The following is an 18,571-nucleotide window of genomic DNA, read 5'->3' as shown; positions in this document are numbered from 1 at the left end:
ACAGACACAGCTTTCACAGACCCAAATTAAATTGTGTTTGTTAACTACAGCATAAAGCAATCAGCACATCTTGTCCGTATTTGAGCCTGTTACCTCCAATGTAAAATAGCAGCCCATAAAGTCCTTCAGAGCGACTGATATAAAATTTTCTTGGGGAAACAGAACCTAAAAGCGGTACTACTGTCCCTCCCTTTCAGGATTCAAGACACACCATCAAAGAAACCTGTGCAATTTGTTTTCAGGAGTCCTTCTCAATGCTTATTGTGGCAAAATGCAGAGATAAAGACAACGGGAGGGGGAAGGAGCTGCAGGAGGAGGGCAGGCAGGCAAACCCACCATGTAACAGCTGAGCAGTCCATGTGGGGTGGCAGGAAGAAAGCAGCCCTCACCCAGCAAAGGCTGCTGTCGGAACAAGACCTGGGGTGATGCAGAGCCAGGAGGCAGCTGTGGCTCAGGAGGGGAGGGGGAGTTGAACATTTAATGAGTTAAACATTTCCTCAGTTCTGCAGATTGTGATCTGTAGTCACAAACAGGGAATCAGCAAACAATTTGAGGTAGGCAGTGTGATCCACTAACACTCTGGGACAAGCGAGCTAAAACTGGTTAAATACATGACAGTGCTGGCTTTGCTTGGGGAGTACCTCCAGGAAACCCTTCTTCTGACCTTAACAACAGCTTCAGGGATTAATTTATTTTAAGATCTGTTGCACTCACCTATAAGAAAAATCCCTTCTCACCATCCAACTGTACGTCATCTAGCTAATTTTACACTCAGATTAACGCTAATACATCCTGGACACACTGTGAGATTCAGATTTCCTATCAGTTACATGTCAAGAGAAAAAACAAGAAGAAGCAGACAAAGGAAGGTAGTTACACGGTTGTCTTTCGTCATCTTGATCAACTGCTCCAAGGAGGCCCTGAGCTCATTTCCAGACATGGTAGATAGCACTACAGAATAAAACAGGGCTGCAAGCTCACGCATTTCTTCTTTATTCGTGTTCATCAGGCTCTGTGGGAGATTTTAAAAAGAAAAATAAAGTATAGAAGCAGTTTCTTATACAGTCTGTTCATACAGAGCTTCAATATACAAGCACAACTGCCAAGCAGCTACATAAATAGTACTTAACTTGTAAACCACTCTTCAAACTGACAGTGTTATCATTTAGTAAGAAACAAAGCACTCAGTTCAGCAGAGCATTTATTACACGCTCAGTGTTTAGGAAGACGATTACCACTAGCCACAAGAGGGCTACCCACACATTCTGGCTTTAACACACTGATTGAATGCTTGGTTGAATTTTGTCTTCAGAGAAGAGCTTCCAGATTTTGCATTCACACTAAGCTAAAAAAAAACCCTAAAGACACCGTTTTTCCTGAGATACTGGAGGCTTTCATTTCTTTTTTATTAATAAAAAAAAAATTGAAGAGGTTAAACCAGTTAAATCCAATGGTGACCAAAAAAAAAAAACCCAAAACCAACAATAAAGTGTTCGGGAAATCACAGCTCTCAATTCAAATTAATCCTCTGTGTCTTGGAGATCTTGTATTTTTTAAATTGTTAAAAAGGTGAATTTGGGAAGCCTCAGGTAATTTGTTAGGATATAATTTTACCTCTGACATTAATGTGGTGTATAATGCAAGACACTGATGTAAAAAATTCATACCAAAAGCTGTGAATGTCTTGGGCCACTGCAGACGCAGCAAAAATGAGCCAAGCAAACAAACAAGAAATTAGATCTGTGAGGCTCATGAAACATAACTCTACCTTCAACTCAAAACTTGCATCAGATCACATAGCTGACTTCCAACAAACCCCCGGCCCTGTCCCTTCCACTTGGCAAAGAGAAATCACACAAAGGATGATTTACATTTCTGTAACTAGGCAGTATCAGCTTAATTTTGCAAATGGACACCAGGAAAAAAGAAAAGAAGGTTTTTCTGCATATGATGAGCAATACTGAAAAGGAGTGTGTTTCTAAGTCCTCTCCTTTGAGATTCATACCTGCTCTTAAATGACTTAAATGGCTTAAACTGTATACAGCACAATGCAGTACAGATATCAGCAGAAGAAATTTATCAAACACATTCTTATTTTTAACTAGACCAATTGTTTTTTTCTGCCAGATTCCCCCAATGAAAGTGAAAGCAACGTGTAAGACCTTAGCTTGAAGCAAATAATGAAAAAGCAGAAAGTTCCCTGAGAAAACAATCTAGTGAAAGGAGAATTCTCTTTGACTTATGCCCAAGTAGGCTCCACTTTACCTGTTTTTTCCTTGAGGCTAGTAAAAAAAAAAGTTAAAAAAACCTCCACAGAAAGGGTTCTAATACAATTAAGGACCTAATTAATCTCATTTTTCTGAGAAGCCACTTGCATTTTCCAACTGGAACATTCCCACTGTTAAACAATTCTTCAAAAAATTTGCAGAATTTTGTTTTCAGTTTTCTTTTGCTCTTTAATGGATCTTCTGATCGACAGGAAAAACTCACTATGCTAACAGGAATGATGACATAGATTACCCAGAACATGTCAGTCAATGAACAAAATCATAACATCAAAGAACAAAAACATAATTTTCCCCATCCCGCTACATGGAATATCTCAGGAGGTGTTGACTGTAGGAAGAAATACAAGATTTCAAATTAAGTGTATACTTGGAAAGAATACTCTATTCCACCATAGGAAAATTATGGATCTTGCTAATGCCAAAGCCCCTTTACAAAAAAAAAAAAAACAACAACCAAAACAAAACAAAACAAAACCAAACAAACAAACCAAATCACAGCAGTAAATGGTTTTCAACATACCTTTATCCAATCCATTTTGTCTACAAATCTAGTGGCTAGTTTTTCTGGATACACTGAAACAACTTCTAGAAGACAATACATGACTGGCAAACCTAAACAGTAATTAAAAAAACAGGTTATTAAACAACTGCAATATTTAAAACCATCTAACAATTGGCGATAAAAGCGCATTAAGAAGTATCGGGCATTTCAAAGCATTCACTTGCATTTCACTAGGGATAACAAATAATGCAGAATAATGGATCATAAAATTTCTCAGAAATACTAGGGAAACTAATAGAAGCAAACATTCTGGTAGCAATTTGTTCTAAAGGCATCCAAGTGCTTTAAGACTACACTTGTCACAGATATGTTATTATCAGAGTGTAGAAGACATAGCATTCACTGCTGAGGAAGCTGTTATAGACAATGGCTTCACAATTTTAAAGCATTGTGTAAAGCAGTGCTGCAATTTGACTGTCCTGCTTCTCCCACCTACACAGCAGCACAAAAGAGAACAAGTTTAAATTGAAGAGTATAACATATAGTCCACGCTGCAGGTCTGTGATTGCTGCAGACAAGTTCAAAGCACTGGGCGCGGCACAAAATTTCTAATAAGGCTTTTTTTTCTTCAAGATGATGCTGCACACAGCGTCTTACCTCCAACACCAGCTAGCAGCTGCTGAAGAAGGCTGATATATATATGTACAGGGTTTGTTTCTCCACTTTTTGAAGAGGAGGAGGAAGAGAAAGATATGTGGTTGCCAGACATGAGGTTTCTTATGTAACGTCCAATGGCTGGAGCATGATCTTGCATATCTGCCAGGCTCTGCGAGGTTGGCATCACACCTGCACTGTGAGCAAGACACATCCGCAGATACAGAACTATCTAAGTACAGAAGAGAAAAACACGCGACAGTAAGTGCATGAGGACTTGGAAAACCACAGAGGAGACAAAATAAAAGGGCAGCAAATATGCTGTGTTTAGTGTAAACAAAACAATACGGTTCTTTCTCTAACCAAATCTGGACAGAAGAGTCAGCATGGACACAGGCACAAATACAAAGTGTAACAAATCTTAGGATCAGCATAATGGGACTTTTGCACAGGATTGCCAGTTTCTCCCTCCGTGGAGCAGCCCTCTTGGGAACTTTCCTCCCACCCCCCCCGACAGTCCTGTTCAAGCTGCCATTTTAGGGACAGACAGATAAAAAACAGAGTCAACCCCAACATCTGCTTAAAAAAAGAATTTTAGAGTGTAGGGTGACTTATGGTAACTGTTAGCTTTTCACACTGTCCTCTAAATAATGGTACAGTTATCCAAGGAAGTAAATCCAGACAATTACCTCTCCAAATGTGGCAGGATTGAAAGGCAACACTGCAGTTCCAGTCATGTATTTAGCTGGAGTTTTCATTCGGTGAGAGGCCTAAACAACAGAGTGCATTAAGACTGAACAGTCAGACCCATGAGCAGCAGAGATGTTGGAAAGGTCAACGAAATTTTGCTGATGCAACTATGTTTATTCTCCACTTAGCAACTGAAAATGTACAACAGTTCTATAACAAGAAGTGCACAGTGCACTTGGTAATACTAGAGCTTAGGTCCATCAGCTTTACATCCCTATCAACTCAGAAAGTGGAAACTCAGAACTTGTGGAGGGAAAGGCAGGGAAGGCTGGAGGAGGACAACGTGCTTTCTTCCCCTCAGGAAAAAAACAACTGCTTTAGAATTTAGAAATGAAATAACTCACAAATTTCCAGACTTTGAAGCACCCCAGCTGACAGGCAGTCATGAACCCTAGGAGGCAGCTCTGCCTGGAGAGGCTCCCCAGTACTGGAGGTGGGTGCCTGAGCCCCACCAGTCAAGCCCAGGGGCTCTCTCAGGCCCTGCTGCCTGCTAGGTAGAAGTGAGCAACTCCTTCAGTGGACATGTTAGCTTTGGCAAGCAGGAGTATTCTGGGGCAAAAACATCTGAACAGAAGGTTTCCAGTGACACCCACTGCAAATGCTGCAGGAAAACATGTCAGGATCCTCTGTGCAATATGCACATTGGCACCAGGGCTGGGCTCAGCACGGTAGCCTTGCATCCGAATAAACACGAGGCAGTGGCACAGAAGTCAATATGTTCCTGGATCTCTTAACATGCTCAGATCTTTGGTAGCACTGGAACTTCAATGACATCCAGAACCATCAGCTAAAACCTGAATTAATGAACCAGATTACTCCTTTGAAGAATGGGTTCTCATCCATACCCAGTAGATCAGGACCTACTCTTTAAGGTATATTTTTTTGCAGAAGGAAAGAAGGATCACATCAACTCATGAATCTTGGGCTGCTGTGCCAAGCAGGGATACAAACTCCTCAAACATCTCCAGCACTCGCAGACTATTCATTGTATGTGAAAATTCACACTTTGAGATAACTAACCAAAGAAAGGATTTTCCTAACCTCAAGGATTTTTTAATATGCCTTCAGGACATGTAAGGAAGATCTGAAAAGTGCTCATTTTATTTTTCTTTTATTTCACCCAGAACTGAGGGAATCTTGATTTTCTCAGTAGTGCTTAAACTAGTTATACTATAGTTATTTAATGACATTACAGAAGAAAAAAAAAAAAAATTAACCACAAGGGGATAGGCATTTAAGTGTTATCTAAAACTCAATCTTGGTTTCTTATTTTTTTATATTTATTTGAATAACCAGTATTTTGGACAAAAGCAAGGTTTTTCATAAAGCTTCGAATATTTCCTACAGTAGCAGAGTACACCATCAGCAGAGTATACAACATTTCACAAGCAATCTCTCATGTGTAAGAGTTCTGCTATCACACAGCTCTTCCAAAGCCAGATGTGCTCCAACATGATATATTTCTGACATTTTTTTTTTTAAATAGACCATCAGAGGAAAAAAAAGTATTGTCAGTGATCTTTCACATCATATTTATAGCTTATAAGCCTAGTATAGCTACTATACACAGAAGTGTGTAACACAAACTAGATTTTAACACCTCTCCAGATGGTGTCTCAGCACAAAAACTGAGGGTAAACTCAGTGGCACAGTTTTTAGCATATACACTAGACTTGTGAAAGGCTAATTACATGGTCATTATTTTCACAGATTGCAATGAAGATGACTAATTAAGACTTTAAGTCAACAAACCAAACTTCTTCATTTGTTCCAGTATCTCCTTTCCTAGCCTGCAACCTTTTTTCTGGTTTAGGCACAATATTATTATTCACTAGTGCAACCAAAGAGTGATCTTCCTATCCCTTCACAAACACATTTGTCAGCAAACTGTGTTTCTAAAATCTACTGGATTATCACCCTTGAACACTGGACTCCTCGCTCCACACATCATCTGCACTAAAACCATCAATGCAAAATAATCCCTTGGTTAAACGACACGCTTCCTTGTTACTTAACATTCAGATCTCTTGTAATTAATGCCAGCAGAAGGTAACAATGAGTGCTAATCTTGGCAATGCAATACTACGCTTGGCCTTCACTGTAATTTTCGCTAACTTTATTCATCAGGGGAGGTGTGGGAGACGGAAACAGGCAAGGGAAGACCATACTTATTACATGCCTGAGCATCAGGAATTTGTATGTCATTTACTGAGACAAAAGCACTGTACCTTGTCTTGAATGTAAAGGACCATTTCAGGGAAGGGAGGAGTCTGCTTCCCAGAACTCTCCTTTTCATTTTTACCAGGAAATGTTCTCAGAACTCGCTGGGCTTCTCCATGTACCTCCTCCCGCCTTTCAGAAGAAAATATGAGACACAGACATTACTTGCACAGAACAAGTGGCCTTTAATGAGCAATGAGATATCTTGGGAAGCTGAGGGAGTTTTTAAATGATAAGTGGGGTTTTTTTGAAAGGAAGGGAAAAAAAGCTTGCATTGGAACTGTTAATGATTTGTTTATTTTAGAGATGGGGAAGAAAAAGGATAGTGATAAGTGGCCTCTGCAAAACAGTCTGGATCAGCCCACTTCTGCTCCTTTTACATCCTGCTGGTGTTCACCACCAGCTCTTGGTTCCCACATTCTTCTTCTCCTGTCTGCTCCTCCTCCCTGTCACTTCCTATATTCAAGCTTCAGCTGACGCCTATCAGGTTTATCACTATCTACGAAGCAGAAGACCAACTCCCGAAATAGGGCTGACGCTGCAACAACAGCCGTTTGTTGCATTGATCATTTTAGCTTTCCTTAGTTACACAATAGCTACTCATGTCAAAAATCAAGCAACTAAAGTAAGCTGGAAAAAAAACCACCACTCAAATTGCAATAACAGAAAACTGCAAATGAAATTATTACTGTAATTTAATGAATCAACTACCCCTCAGCAGAGAGTGGCAACTCTCACAAGCGCATGCTCCTGTCTCTTTGCAAACACAAGTTAAAAATAGACTGCTAGAATTTGCCAGGCAAAATAATTTCTAGTCACTGAAAGGTGATTTCAGTTAATGCATGTTTACTTTGCAATTGCTATTGATCATTAGCACAAAGTGCTTTAGTGACAGCAATTCACCTGAAAAAAGAATCCAAGCCAAAGAATACCATAAGGCACAGTAACACTCTCCACATTACTGTCAAGAATGCCCCTATATAAAGGTTAATTCCCAAATTATTGTACTTATTTTCAGTGAGTGAGTTTTTATTTACTTACATACACACACACACACACACACATATATATGCATTCGTATTTCACACAAATACATATCGGATGCAAAAATATATATATATATATCTACCTGTATCTATCTGTCTGTCTATCTATCTATCTATCTATATCTCTGTGTGTGTGTGTATGAAATAACTTAAAAAGGAAAACAACTTACGGGTCTCCTGCGGCTAACAGGAGTAAGTATTTGGAAGCGATGTGATCTGGAGGGAATACCGTGCTAGCAAATTTCACAGCCACTTGACGTACTTGAACTTCAGGCTTAAAGAGAACAGACACAAACATATGGTTTAATTTTAAATGAACACACTCATGACCTGCATTCATCACTTGTAATCATCAGTCATCTGTTTTGTTTTCTGGTACCAACATGACCCAAAGAGTTTAGACATTTTAAGACAGCATTCTTGCTAACTCTTCATACGGCAGGAGACAGGGAAAAGAAAAGTTAGCGTCTCATACACACACAAGTGGAAAACAAAACATTTAATTAAATACATGTACATTTTTGGGAATCGTAAAGCAGGATTATCGCTAATTCTTAGACATCTTAACTGCCTCACCCAGGCAGTTTTGAAATTAAGAATGACGTACATCATCTATCCACATAAAACAGAGCTGTTCTTAGGAGTTGCACAGCCAGAGATGGAAAAGAAACATTAGCTGAGGGTGGTCATTCTCCCTGCTGGCTTCAGTCTCAAAGTGGTATTGCCTGGAGATCTGGATTGATCAAGCACCCCGGCAAGAGTCATCAGCATGAAAATAGTCTATTACACAGTTACTAGTGCAACCACTAGAAACACGTCTACCTCCACAGTCACTGCGTACACGTGCAAACACAAAACCCACTCTTTCTGAATACCCAGACCTCTGGGGAATTCTGAACACAGACAAGATACTCAGTAAAGTAAGAGAGTCAGTGAAGCGTGTTTTCCTTTGAATTAGTGTTTGAAGGCTAAGCTCCTGGGGGGGTTCCCAGGTGACTTATAATGTTAGAAATCACCCAGTGTACTGAAATCCCCACTTAGCAGTGAATGATCCTTTCTACCGAAGTCTTGTTTTCACAAAGCATTTCACAGGATAGTGTCCCCGAAGCACCTACTTCTCAAAAGTTTTCTTAGGAGAAGACTATGAGAAACATACAATGTAATCCCAATGGCTTTTCTTTACAAAACAGAACACGGATAGAAAGTTGCATTTTTATCCCTCTTGCATCCACTGTAGCATATTAAAAATACTTTATCTGAGCATACAAAACCCTATTCTCTCAGATAGGCCAGTAAGAAAAGGGGGACCTGTTCCAAAAGTATACAACAGGAAGTGTCAAGAAACACAAAAACAATTAACAGTTTTTTTCTTAAGGTAATTAATTAATTAGTTAAGGTAATAAATTAATTCTGACTCCACTGAAAATACCTTTATTAAACAAGAAGCTACAAGAGCTTCCATCAGGGTACGCTGGGCTCCTTCCAAGCTACTGTATGCTCCAACCATCAAAGATAAGGCCTCCTGAACGGCAAGTCTAGTATCAGGATCCTCCTGCAGCACAAAACCAAGAGTTGTCACTCTACAGTGTGCAGGGACAAGAATAAAGCAAAACCAGCACAAAATAGTAACAATTTCCCAAAGACCAGTCAGCACCCACCTTACATAAAGCTTCAAAAAACTGCTGTAGCAGTGCTATATCCTTGGTAAAGAGCTGAGGCATCCGGCTGAAACAACATATTTCAATTAACGAAGTAAGTTTGGTTTAGTTTTGGTTTGATTTATAAGTTGTAATGCTTTACATTACATTTTATTGGTCTTCCCTCATCCCAATTTTAACTGTCAAACAAAACAGAGCCAGCACATGAAGTCTGCTCTATCTTATCCATTTTGACCACAGAGCAGCATCCCACACCTTACGTTTGGAAAGTGAGATATTCTGTGAACAACTACTTAGATCATCCGCACACCACTGAACATGCTACTTGTCCAGTTTTATGCCCTCTGGTTTTTGTTGTACATTCATTACATTTCTGTTTCTGGAAATCCAGAAAGTGGAACCATTTCTTAAATTATGTGCATAATTCATGAGCTGCCATTAATCACTGCCAGAAAAGCTATCAGCTAAAAACATATTTCCTTTTACACCTCTGGGGATGTCACAAGAAGAATGCTTTTCTCTGCACTTTATACTCAATTGCAAAATTGGCAGGTAGCATAAAACTTGCTGCTTAGACTACTCTGGAAAAACTATTTAATGTCCCATTGCTTAAATGATGCTTCAGTTACCTGGAGAGCTTTCCAACCGCTGAATATGCCATTGACAGCAGTTTTGAATCCTTGAATGATAAAACAATAAATATAATTCAGCAAAACTAGAAATACATAAAGGCATATCTTTTATAACTAAACATTTACTTTAAATCCTATCTTCAAAGTGCTCACTTGGGCTTTCAAGGACAGAGAATCTTGGAACATAAAATAATTGTTATCTGAGAACAAAAGCATTAGATAGGAACTGAGGGAGCATGTTTTTCCAAAAGAAATAGGAAATCACACATGTTGACAAAACATTAATGTCCCTTCTGTTCTCAGCTAATCACATTTTATTCCAAGAGAGACAGCCAAGAAGAATCAGCAAATATATGAAACAGTAGCAAAGGGACAGAAATCTTCCCCACCAGCCCTAAGCAGCAGCTTTACACAAAGGAAGCTGTTTGCACAACAGATCCTGCAGATGACCAACACAGCACGTTCATATATGGGCTTCCTTCCTCCTGAACACTCCTTTTTTCATGTCCTTCCCAATGGCAGAGGAGGCCCACGTGCTCAACATCAACTCAGGCCAGGAGGTCACATCCAACAGTTCAAATGAACCAGCAAAAGGATCAAAGCTGCAGAAGAGGTCTGCAACATCAGCCCTTCATAAGCTACATGCAGGAGTATCGTGGGGAATTTGCCTTCTGAACTGGCACTGGGAAGACCTATTCAGGCCTCGCTGGTGTTTGCAGTTTGGTTTGTAACACCCTTCTCAGAGCAATGTCAGCCCTGGACAGACAGGGTGGAAGGTTTTACAAGCAGGTGTACACAGCTGCTAATCACAACGGGCTGTACACCTGGAGCTGCAGCCCCTGTGTGCTCCAGAGTAATGAGTAACAGCAGTGAGATGCAACTCTGGCCTCACTCTTTAGATTAACAACACTCTTATTGCCTGAGACTTTGCAAACAGTGTCCAAGCACCTATCCATAGCTGTTGAACAAACAAAACAGATTTCCTATATAGCTTTTTATAGTATTTGCTCTTCTTCTAACAAAATTGCTTAAAAAGTGTCCTTTGATATCCCCCTCAGCCACCTCCAAAAAGAGATTTATCAGTTTCCAACATAAAGGTATTGTCTTTTGCTTGTATTTGTATGAACAATTATAGCTCTAAAGCAAAGAACTTTTCAGCTTACCTCTTTGTATTCATTGATCATCTTTGTAAGTCCATTTAAAAGCATTGGGCCTAATGGTTTTATTTTACTTTCTGGACAACTGCAATTAGAGACACCAACAAACAAAATATTATCTTTTGCATCGCTTAGAAGTATCTTGTCTCAGTATCATTTTTTCTCAGTTTTATTGAGCTAAGAAATTACAGCTTAATGTGTTTAAGCATGCAAGTACATACACAGACTTCAGGATTAAGGAAAAAACCCTACTTTCTGAGTTTTAGTACTCTTTCTTTGCTGTAGTTTAGTTATATATTTAGAACGGAATGCATTCTAGGCAAATAGCTGACAAACATTGCGCTTACTCTGAATTACTTACATGATACAAATATGATGCACAAACTGCAAGGACAGGCTTCTCAGTTTTGCATTTGTGTTTGCACCAAAGAGTCCATCATAAACCACCTGGCCAAAAGAAATACAGAGCGGGTCAGAGAGTGTCTGGCCTCACTTTCAAAGGTTTTCTAATTCCCCTTCTTCTTTGAACACTGTCATCAGTAACAGCCCTTCCCTGCACTTAGGACTGGAGGAACTCTACTACCAAGCTCATTAGGAAGAGCAGCTTAGGAACATTAGCACTACCTGAATGTTAGCTGGGAACATTTCTGCAGCTTGTCTGGATCGCAGAAGATGAGGAACAATCTTTAATTTAACACGGGTGCTGACTGACTCGCGTTTCATTTCTGGTTTCAGAACAGATCCCTGTCAGAAAGAAAGTTGAAATAATATAGTGCATCTTCGGACAGGATACTTTTAAGTTAGCTAAACTGCCTTCTACTGCAAATCAGAATACACTGGGACAAAGAAAAAATACTAAATAGCAAAACTGTTCAGTGAAAGCAGAGATCAAAGGAAGTAACAGATTTAAGAAATACATATGTGCCTTCTCCAAATACAATAACGCAACTAAAATTAAGCAGGTATGCAACTCTGAAGGCAAACCTTACCTCCTTGGTTTTCAGCGGTATATCCCCAAGATAAACTTTATACATTTTGTTGATGATAGTTGGATTGTTCCAGTCAATTAAACTAAAGGAAAAAACACATTAAACACCGACATGTTATGATTCTGATCCCTGATTACTTTTTAAAATATGTGTTTTACGGTATTTTGCATTATATTAATATTCTTAGCAGAGTTTTAATAGATCTTATTTGACTTCTAATCATGCCCCCCATATCCACACAATATATAATCATTAAGAATGTGAAGCGATTACAAATTTCATCAACAAATTCTGACAATATAATTTCAAATAATTTGTAAGAAACCTACACACTCCCTTCTCTCCCACAGAAACAAGACATATAAACCATGGTAGTCTACCACCTGAATACAGAGTGGTCATCTCTTAACAAATTTCTCCATGTTCTTCAACATGCTTTGACATTTCAACAGAAAAGAGAGTATTTTTAATCCTAGGACTACTTCATCTTGGTCTCTCAGACAAACCTGTGTGCCACAATAAGCATCTAACACTAGCTATTTTTAAGACTGTTTGGAACACACACACATCCAAAAAACACCCCACAGAAAAAAAAGTTAAGCACGCATGCTTCAAAAAGTAGATGAGACAGAACTGCCTCTTTCAGCAAAGCAACTGATTTCCAGACCAAGTGAGCTGTGAAGTAGCATATATTTATCATAAAATACATGTAACATTGCATGTTAACACACATTTTGTACACATACGTGTTCCACTCTCCAGGCACAGAATACCAACACAAAGGGAAAGATGAGACAAACAGCAAAGGACAGACTGTCTTCCTTAACCAGGCTGTCATCACTTACTAGAATCACCTCCCCTGCCACCACTGAGGCACATGAATAGACTCGAATGGAGAAGGTTTCACATTACACATCAGACTCCAAATTAAACAGTCCTATACTTCTAGCAATACAGGAGCCACCTACGCATTTCAAAGGCAGGCCTCTCTTGCTTCAAAACTACATAACCCAGCACATCTTGAAAGATCAATAACTCAGCAAGTGGTATGAACAGCAATTACTCTGGCCTCTTGATAAGCTAATGACAGAAGCATTGTCTTCAGATGATGAAAGGTGGACTGCAGATGTGCAAAAGATTTAATACTGCAGACAACAGTGACTGCCAAACTTCCTAGACTATAGGCCACTTCGCAATTACAGTCTCTTTACACCCTTAACAAATTAAATGAAAGTATACTTTTCTGGGAAAGACAATATAGTTAACTTGACAGGCCGTGACTCATTTACTAAGGGTTTATTGACCATCAATAATCCACAGACAATTTGGAAACCAAGGAGTAAGAAAATGGATCAAAAGCAACACCAAAGGTGACCAAAACCAAACAACTAAAGCTGTCAGCTCTGGAGCCAAGCAATGCTGGCTACAAGACTGTGAGCCACGCCATTCCCAGGTCTGTGTGAATATACGTCAGCTTCACAGGTACGTGGGGGACTGTACTCTTCCTCCTTTCATAGCGCAGTTTCTCTGGAGCACTACAATAGCGAGCTTTGTACAAACACTAGCACCATCTTTTCCAAACACTCAAACTTGTACCTCTGTTTGCTCTTCAGTTCAAGGTCTGCAGCGGTGGCCACACTGTGTCTTGTATCACTGGAGGCTACAATCAGGTGTATAACAGCTTCAAGTTCCGGCACCTGTTCAGCTTCAATGAACTTCACTATTCCCAGCTTACACTGTTCAAGAGTGGGGAACATAAACACAGTGTTACTGACAAGAAAATATATGTATCAGAATTATGATTAGGGATACTCTGCTGCTTACCCACTAAAAAGGAATGCTCCATCAACAAGACAGAGTTTTGTAACCTTAGTACCTTTAGGAGGAAAACACGAGGGTAGGCTGCAGTCATGGTTGCTTCCTAACTGATATCTATATTTCTAATTATTAGACTGGTTTTTAAGGAATTATAGAATTTTAGGAGAATATTAAGGTAGCAATCTTTAAAGATTAACTAGCCACGAAACCATAGAATCTTTTGTATAAGCAGACCATGTAACTATAGCATCTTTGGACTTAGTAATCACAACCTATTCTTAAAATTGACATAGATTTACGACATGCTTTTAAAACAGATAACTGAGAAACACGTGAATGTTGCTCAGCATTGCTTAATGGATAGCTTGTGTTAGAATAGGCGTGGAATATGTTAATGGTGTCCAAGAATTGTAATGAATATGTAATTTTTCTGTCAATATAAGCCATGTATGACCAACTAGTCACCATCGGACCTATGGAGAGACACCCCTAGTCCAGCCCCGGTGACGAATAAGAAGTGCTACTTTGAAACCTTAAAGCATTGTTTAATGAGTCCATTACTTTGCCGATTTTATGGTATCATAACCAGTGCTGGGAACTGCTGGTGCTTCCCACCCCATCTCACTGTGGCAAAGCTCCTTAAGGCATCATGTAAAGTCCCTCAATAAATTGTCTCAGGGCAACTGAAGACCTGGTCAGAGTTAGATTCGTATAATCCCTCTGGCCTTCTGTTCCTCTGTCTGCAGCCGTCCCTGTTACCATCCCCAGTTCACTGAGGACCAGCCCTGCAGTCGCAAGTACCTGTTCCAGCTGCTCTGGTGTCCATGGGCTATCTCCAATTACCCTTTTGGCTGCATAAAAGCTCATCCCTGGAGGCGGTTGAGGGATTCCAGGACCTCCTGCACTACTCGATGAAGACCCCTGCGCCGAGGGCATGTTTTGTCGACTCTGAGATTCATTCAATACAAACCTAAGCAGGTGGGAAAGGAGTTTCATTAGAGGCTTTACCCATCGACACTGCCAGCTGAATTAGATGCTGGAAAAGAGGAGTAAACACAATCTGTCCAACTTTACAAATTCTTCTTTAATTAATCCCATGACTTTGACATAGGACAGAATTTTGTTCAGTTAAGACTCAGCTACCAGCTACCCCAAAATGTCCTGCAGAAGCCATAACGATCTCATTATAACTGTTTGAGAACAAACCTCAGTCAGGAAAGGCAAGGGTCCACTGGTATTTCTGAAAACAGTTATATCAGGTTATGGACCAGAAAAAACGATCTCTCTCATATTAGAAGCGAATATTCTGACAGTACTGCATTTGAGAAATGTGTACTAAAAGCTTTAAAAACATTTGTGTGGTTTCTACGAAAAGCGTAAACCTAGCAATGGAAATAATGAACCCTATGCAACACAATGTAGTGGCAGGAAACAATTCTTGATACATATTAAAAAAAACCCAAGTATTGGAAAATGGCAGTTTTAGTACTGAGCAGGGAAGGAAAGCGAAAGCATAAGGCTCAAGTTAACAGATTTTAGGGTTTTTGGAGACTGGCTAGTCTAGCTGCCCTGTGAACATCTCCATACTCTCACAAAAGCTGCTCCACCCCTCCATGTGTCCTTGGAGGCCGGTCAACACCTGAAGGCATCAAAATTGTAGTGCTGAGACCAGCAACAATTATTTTGCTCCAGACAGCCATCATGTGTTCTGCATTCAGTGCACAGGCAACAAAAGGAAGTAAATAGTCCCAACAATAAGGATAAACATTCATTCCAGGTCTTTTTAGTTAAAACGTTTAAATATTTCAACATGATTATGAGTTTGAAGCCCTACAGTTAGGCTTCCTGATTGTTTTACTGCAGACAGACTAGCAAGGCTAATTCACAACTGTGCAATGACAGAGCAAGTTCTAGCAGCCATAAATTAGCTGTAAACAGCTGCAAGCAGTTCTACCCCAGGGAGCAAGACTTCTAGAGCCAGACATCCAGAGCCACAGGCCAACTGAAGACCCCCTCTGAGCACCTTCTGGAAAGAAAATGAAGCTTTCACCCCTGCCGTGGCCTGGGTAGTTAAAGATTGTCGTGGTTGGTCAGAGTACACCACTTCAAAATGAAGTGAGGTCTCACTGCAAAGCCCCCAGGACTTCATCTGCTGATGCCACAGCCAAAGCAGAGTGGGGGTGAAGATAACAGCATAAACCTGGGCAAACTGAGTGTGAACTGTGAGTAGAGGAGAACACTGGTGTTGTGTATTGATAAGGATCATGGCTGAAACATTGTGGCAAAACTAGTTCCTCCAGTCCCAGGATTGTCAAAGGCTAAAACGAATCACGCCTCAAACATCGTAGCAGATGACACATTCAGCATAGGGTGAACTCTGATTTACATATCAATGACAAGCTAAGGAGCCACAGCCCCAACCTGAGTTGGGGGATGTGCTGGAGGGCACATAGCTCCATCTTCTGCAATGCTCAGCTTGGCACACAGAGGGGAAAAGCTGAAACCATTCAACACGGCCCAGGACTTGTCAAGACTTGTCCATTTTTTGCAATCACCCCTTCCCCCCAGACTTTCCTCTACTTGGACGGCTATAAAAAAGCTCACCTAAAACAGCACTGGTAGGGAACCCACCATGCTGAGGGCCTTTCGCCCACCAGCCTCGCTGCAGGAACGGGACCAGACACCAGAAGACGCTGCGCTCCTGAACTACAAACCCCAGCATCCTCACCGCAGGACACAGGAGGCCATACATCGTCATACAAGTCTCGCCATCCATGCTGCGGAGCTGCAAGGGTGGCTGGATCCCTCACCTTTCCCTTCTTCCTTTCTCTCTGCTCTTTCCTTCTCTCTTTTTTCTTCTATAGCCCTATTTCTTTGCCTCTCCTTCTGTGAGTGGTGATACCTTACTCTCTTTCTCTCTCTTACACCTTAGTTTTCCTCTATCACTCTCCTTCTCTCTTTTCTTTTTGAACACAAAAGAGTAACACAATCTTAAGCTCTGCTGTTGGATTCTTGTTTTGTATTATAGCTACTAGTGGTTGCCAATCCATTGCTTTCAGAAGGACTTTTGCTGTTAATGTATCGATAAGTTCTGTGATATCATAAAATACTTTTGCCAAGCCACTATTCGCTGTAATCAGTATTCTAACATGTGCTTTTAGTAAAACTCATAACTGAATTGGACCCCTGGAGTGATTGTCTGTCATTCACTTCACATAACCACGCAGAATTAACCCAGAGTGAACTCACACCTGAGTCAGGGCACCTGTCATGTTCAGAGTTAACTCATCCCCATCCCACCTGTTGGGATGGGACAGCTGGGCATTTTAAACTACAAGTTGCAAGACTCTGCACACTCAAATGAGCAGGAAGTGGCCCCTGCAGCGCCTGATGGGAACACGGCCTCCAGAAATGCTACATGGAGAAAAACACATGCTTGCTATTTTAAAAGTCATTCCACTTGGGTGGGCAAGAGCTAGGTGCTCAGAAAAATCCTACAGAAATCAATAAACTGCTAGAAAAAAAGACGTGTTCTACTGTTAAAATTACTTGTATTTTCTTTCAAAGCAAAAGATCCCCTAGCAACACAAAGACACTAAAAAAGTTAGTGGAAAACAGATTTTAAGAAAGTACTGATTTTATAACTGTAAGATTCCTAACAAGCAGTGATCAGTAAATTCAAGTTGCTTTGTAAACCATTCTTGCACTCAGAAAACTGTGCTCACAATGAGACATGCCATTACAGTTAAAACATTTTTCATCAGAAGACAGATGAAAGACAAATCTTGTTACTAAAGGTTCAACTCTGGAAAGCACAAGGTTTCAGAGATTATGCTTGCTTATGACCTTGGCAGAATAAGCCTTAAAACTCAAATGCAGGAAGGTGAGCACCCATTTTGGTCTGGCTTCTATTTTAGAGGTTTGGTTATTTAACAGATAGCTCACATGTCTCATAACTTCACTTTGATCCCAAAACAGGTCAAGGACTGAATAGCATAACATCTATTGAAATAGAAAAAAGACATTTGTTAAATAAGGAAGGTGGTGATCCCATTCTTGGAATTAGAACCCTGCTTTGTATCTTACTGAAACATGCAACTGGCTTAATTTGAGCTAGGAAATATGAGTTTATTTCAAATGAGTTTCCAAGGGTGCAGTTTGCAATGTTTCACACATAAAAAACACATCAATACTAGAGAAGACTGGTATTAACTTTTACTTACCCATAAGGCATAAGCAGAACATCCAACATAAAGTCCAAAAGCAGCTGTACAGTCTTTGGTTTTTCAGCAAGATTAAATGGAGAAGCTGCTGCTTTCAGTGGTTCAGCAGGGTATTTCATGTGAAAAAGGGTTGGTATTAGAAGATGCATTAGGCTGAAAAACAATTATATTTACTGCAACCATTTAAAAAAATACAACACCCATTTATTCTTAACATTCAAGAGAGAAACCTTTAACAACAAACCTGGTTTTTAATAGCAAAAAGAAGTATTAGAAAAACTTAAACTGATTCACAATCCCATGGTCTCTGCCACCTGTTATACTTAAAAACAGAAGGCAGAAGATAAATTAGAATTTGCACTTAAAATAGAACATACATATCTCTGTGCGTGCATGCACACACATCTGGAGAGAAAAAGTCACTGCCTTTGTCTAGACTTCTGTTGTTTTGTAATTGTGCCACAAAATACAGTCTAGGACTGTCTTGTCTGTTAGAAATTTAAAGTTTTATATCTAAGTCCATCTAGCACAGAAGTCAATAAACACTGTTCAGCTTCACCAAAGAGTGCACACAGACAAATATATAGATCATATAGCAATATAGCCAGATTTCCCAAAGCTCTCTTCACTCACG

The 18,571-nt window shown here is 40.0% G+C and overlaps 1 protein-coding gene across 3 annotated transcripts in view; it reads right to left on the bottom strand.

Annotated features, from left to right (window-relative positions):
* The window catches only part of ECPAS (Ecm29 proteasome adaptor and scaffold), a 74,667-nt gene that overhangs the window by 32,949 nt on the left and 23,147 nt on the right, over positions 1 to 18,571 (bottom strand). For 2 of the 3 annotated variants that reach the window (XM_065861362.2, XM_065861361.2), the window contains exons 5-20: positions 17,938 to 18,090; positions 14,516 to 14,684; positions 13,493 to 13,632; positions 11,897 to 11,978; positions 11,532 to 11,651; positions 11,269 to 11,354; positions 10,914 to 10,992; positions 9,748 to 9,797; positions 9,119 to 9,185; positions 8,890 to 9,012; positions 7,631 to 7,734; positions 6,423 to 6,546; positions 4,134 to 4,214; positions 3,448 to 3,676; positions 2,809 to 2,900; positions 878 to 1,012 (exon numbers count right to left, since the gene is read on the bottom strand). In XM_065861362.2, the coding sequence (XP_065717434.1) occupies positions 878 to 1,012; positions 2,809 to 2,900; positions 3,448 to 3,676; positions 4,134 to 4,214; positions 6,423 to 6,546; positions 7,631 to 7,734; positions 8,890 to 9,012; positions 9,119 to 9,185; positions 9,748 to 9,797; positions 10,914 to 10,992; positions 11,269 to 11,354; positions 11,532 to 11,651; positions 11,897 to 11,978; positions 13,493 to 13,632; positions 14,516 to 14,684; positions 17,938 to 18,090 (1,834 nt within the window). The remainder of the gene's footprint in view (positions 1 to 877; positions 1,013 to 2,808; positions 2,901 to 3,447; positions 3,677 to 4,133; positions 4,215 to 6,422; positions 6,547 to 7,630; positions 7,735 to 8,889; positions 9,013 to 9,118; positions 9,186 to 9,747; positions 9,798 to 10,913; positions 10,993 to 11,268; positions 11,355 to 11,531; positions 11,652 to 11,896; positions 11,979 to 13,492; positions 13,633 to 14,515; positions 14,685 to 17,937; positions 18,091 to 18,571) is intronic. The other variant, XM_065861363.2, reaches the window with a different exon arrangement.

The sequence above is a fragment of the Patagioenas fasciata genome, chromosome Z (assembly GCF_037038585.1).
Source record: "Patagioenas fasciata isolate bPatFas1 chromosome Z, bPatFas1.hap1, whole genome shotgun sequence".
NCBI lineage: Eukaryota > Metazoa > Chordata > Aves > Columbiformes > Columbidae > Patagioenas > Patagioenas fasciata.
The sequence above is the reverse complement of the archived record's forward strand: the minus strand, read 5'-3'. Positions and strand labels throughout refer to the sequence as shown.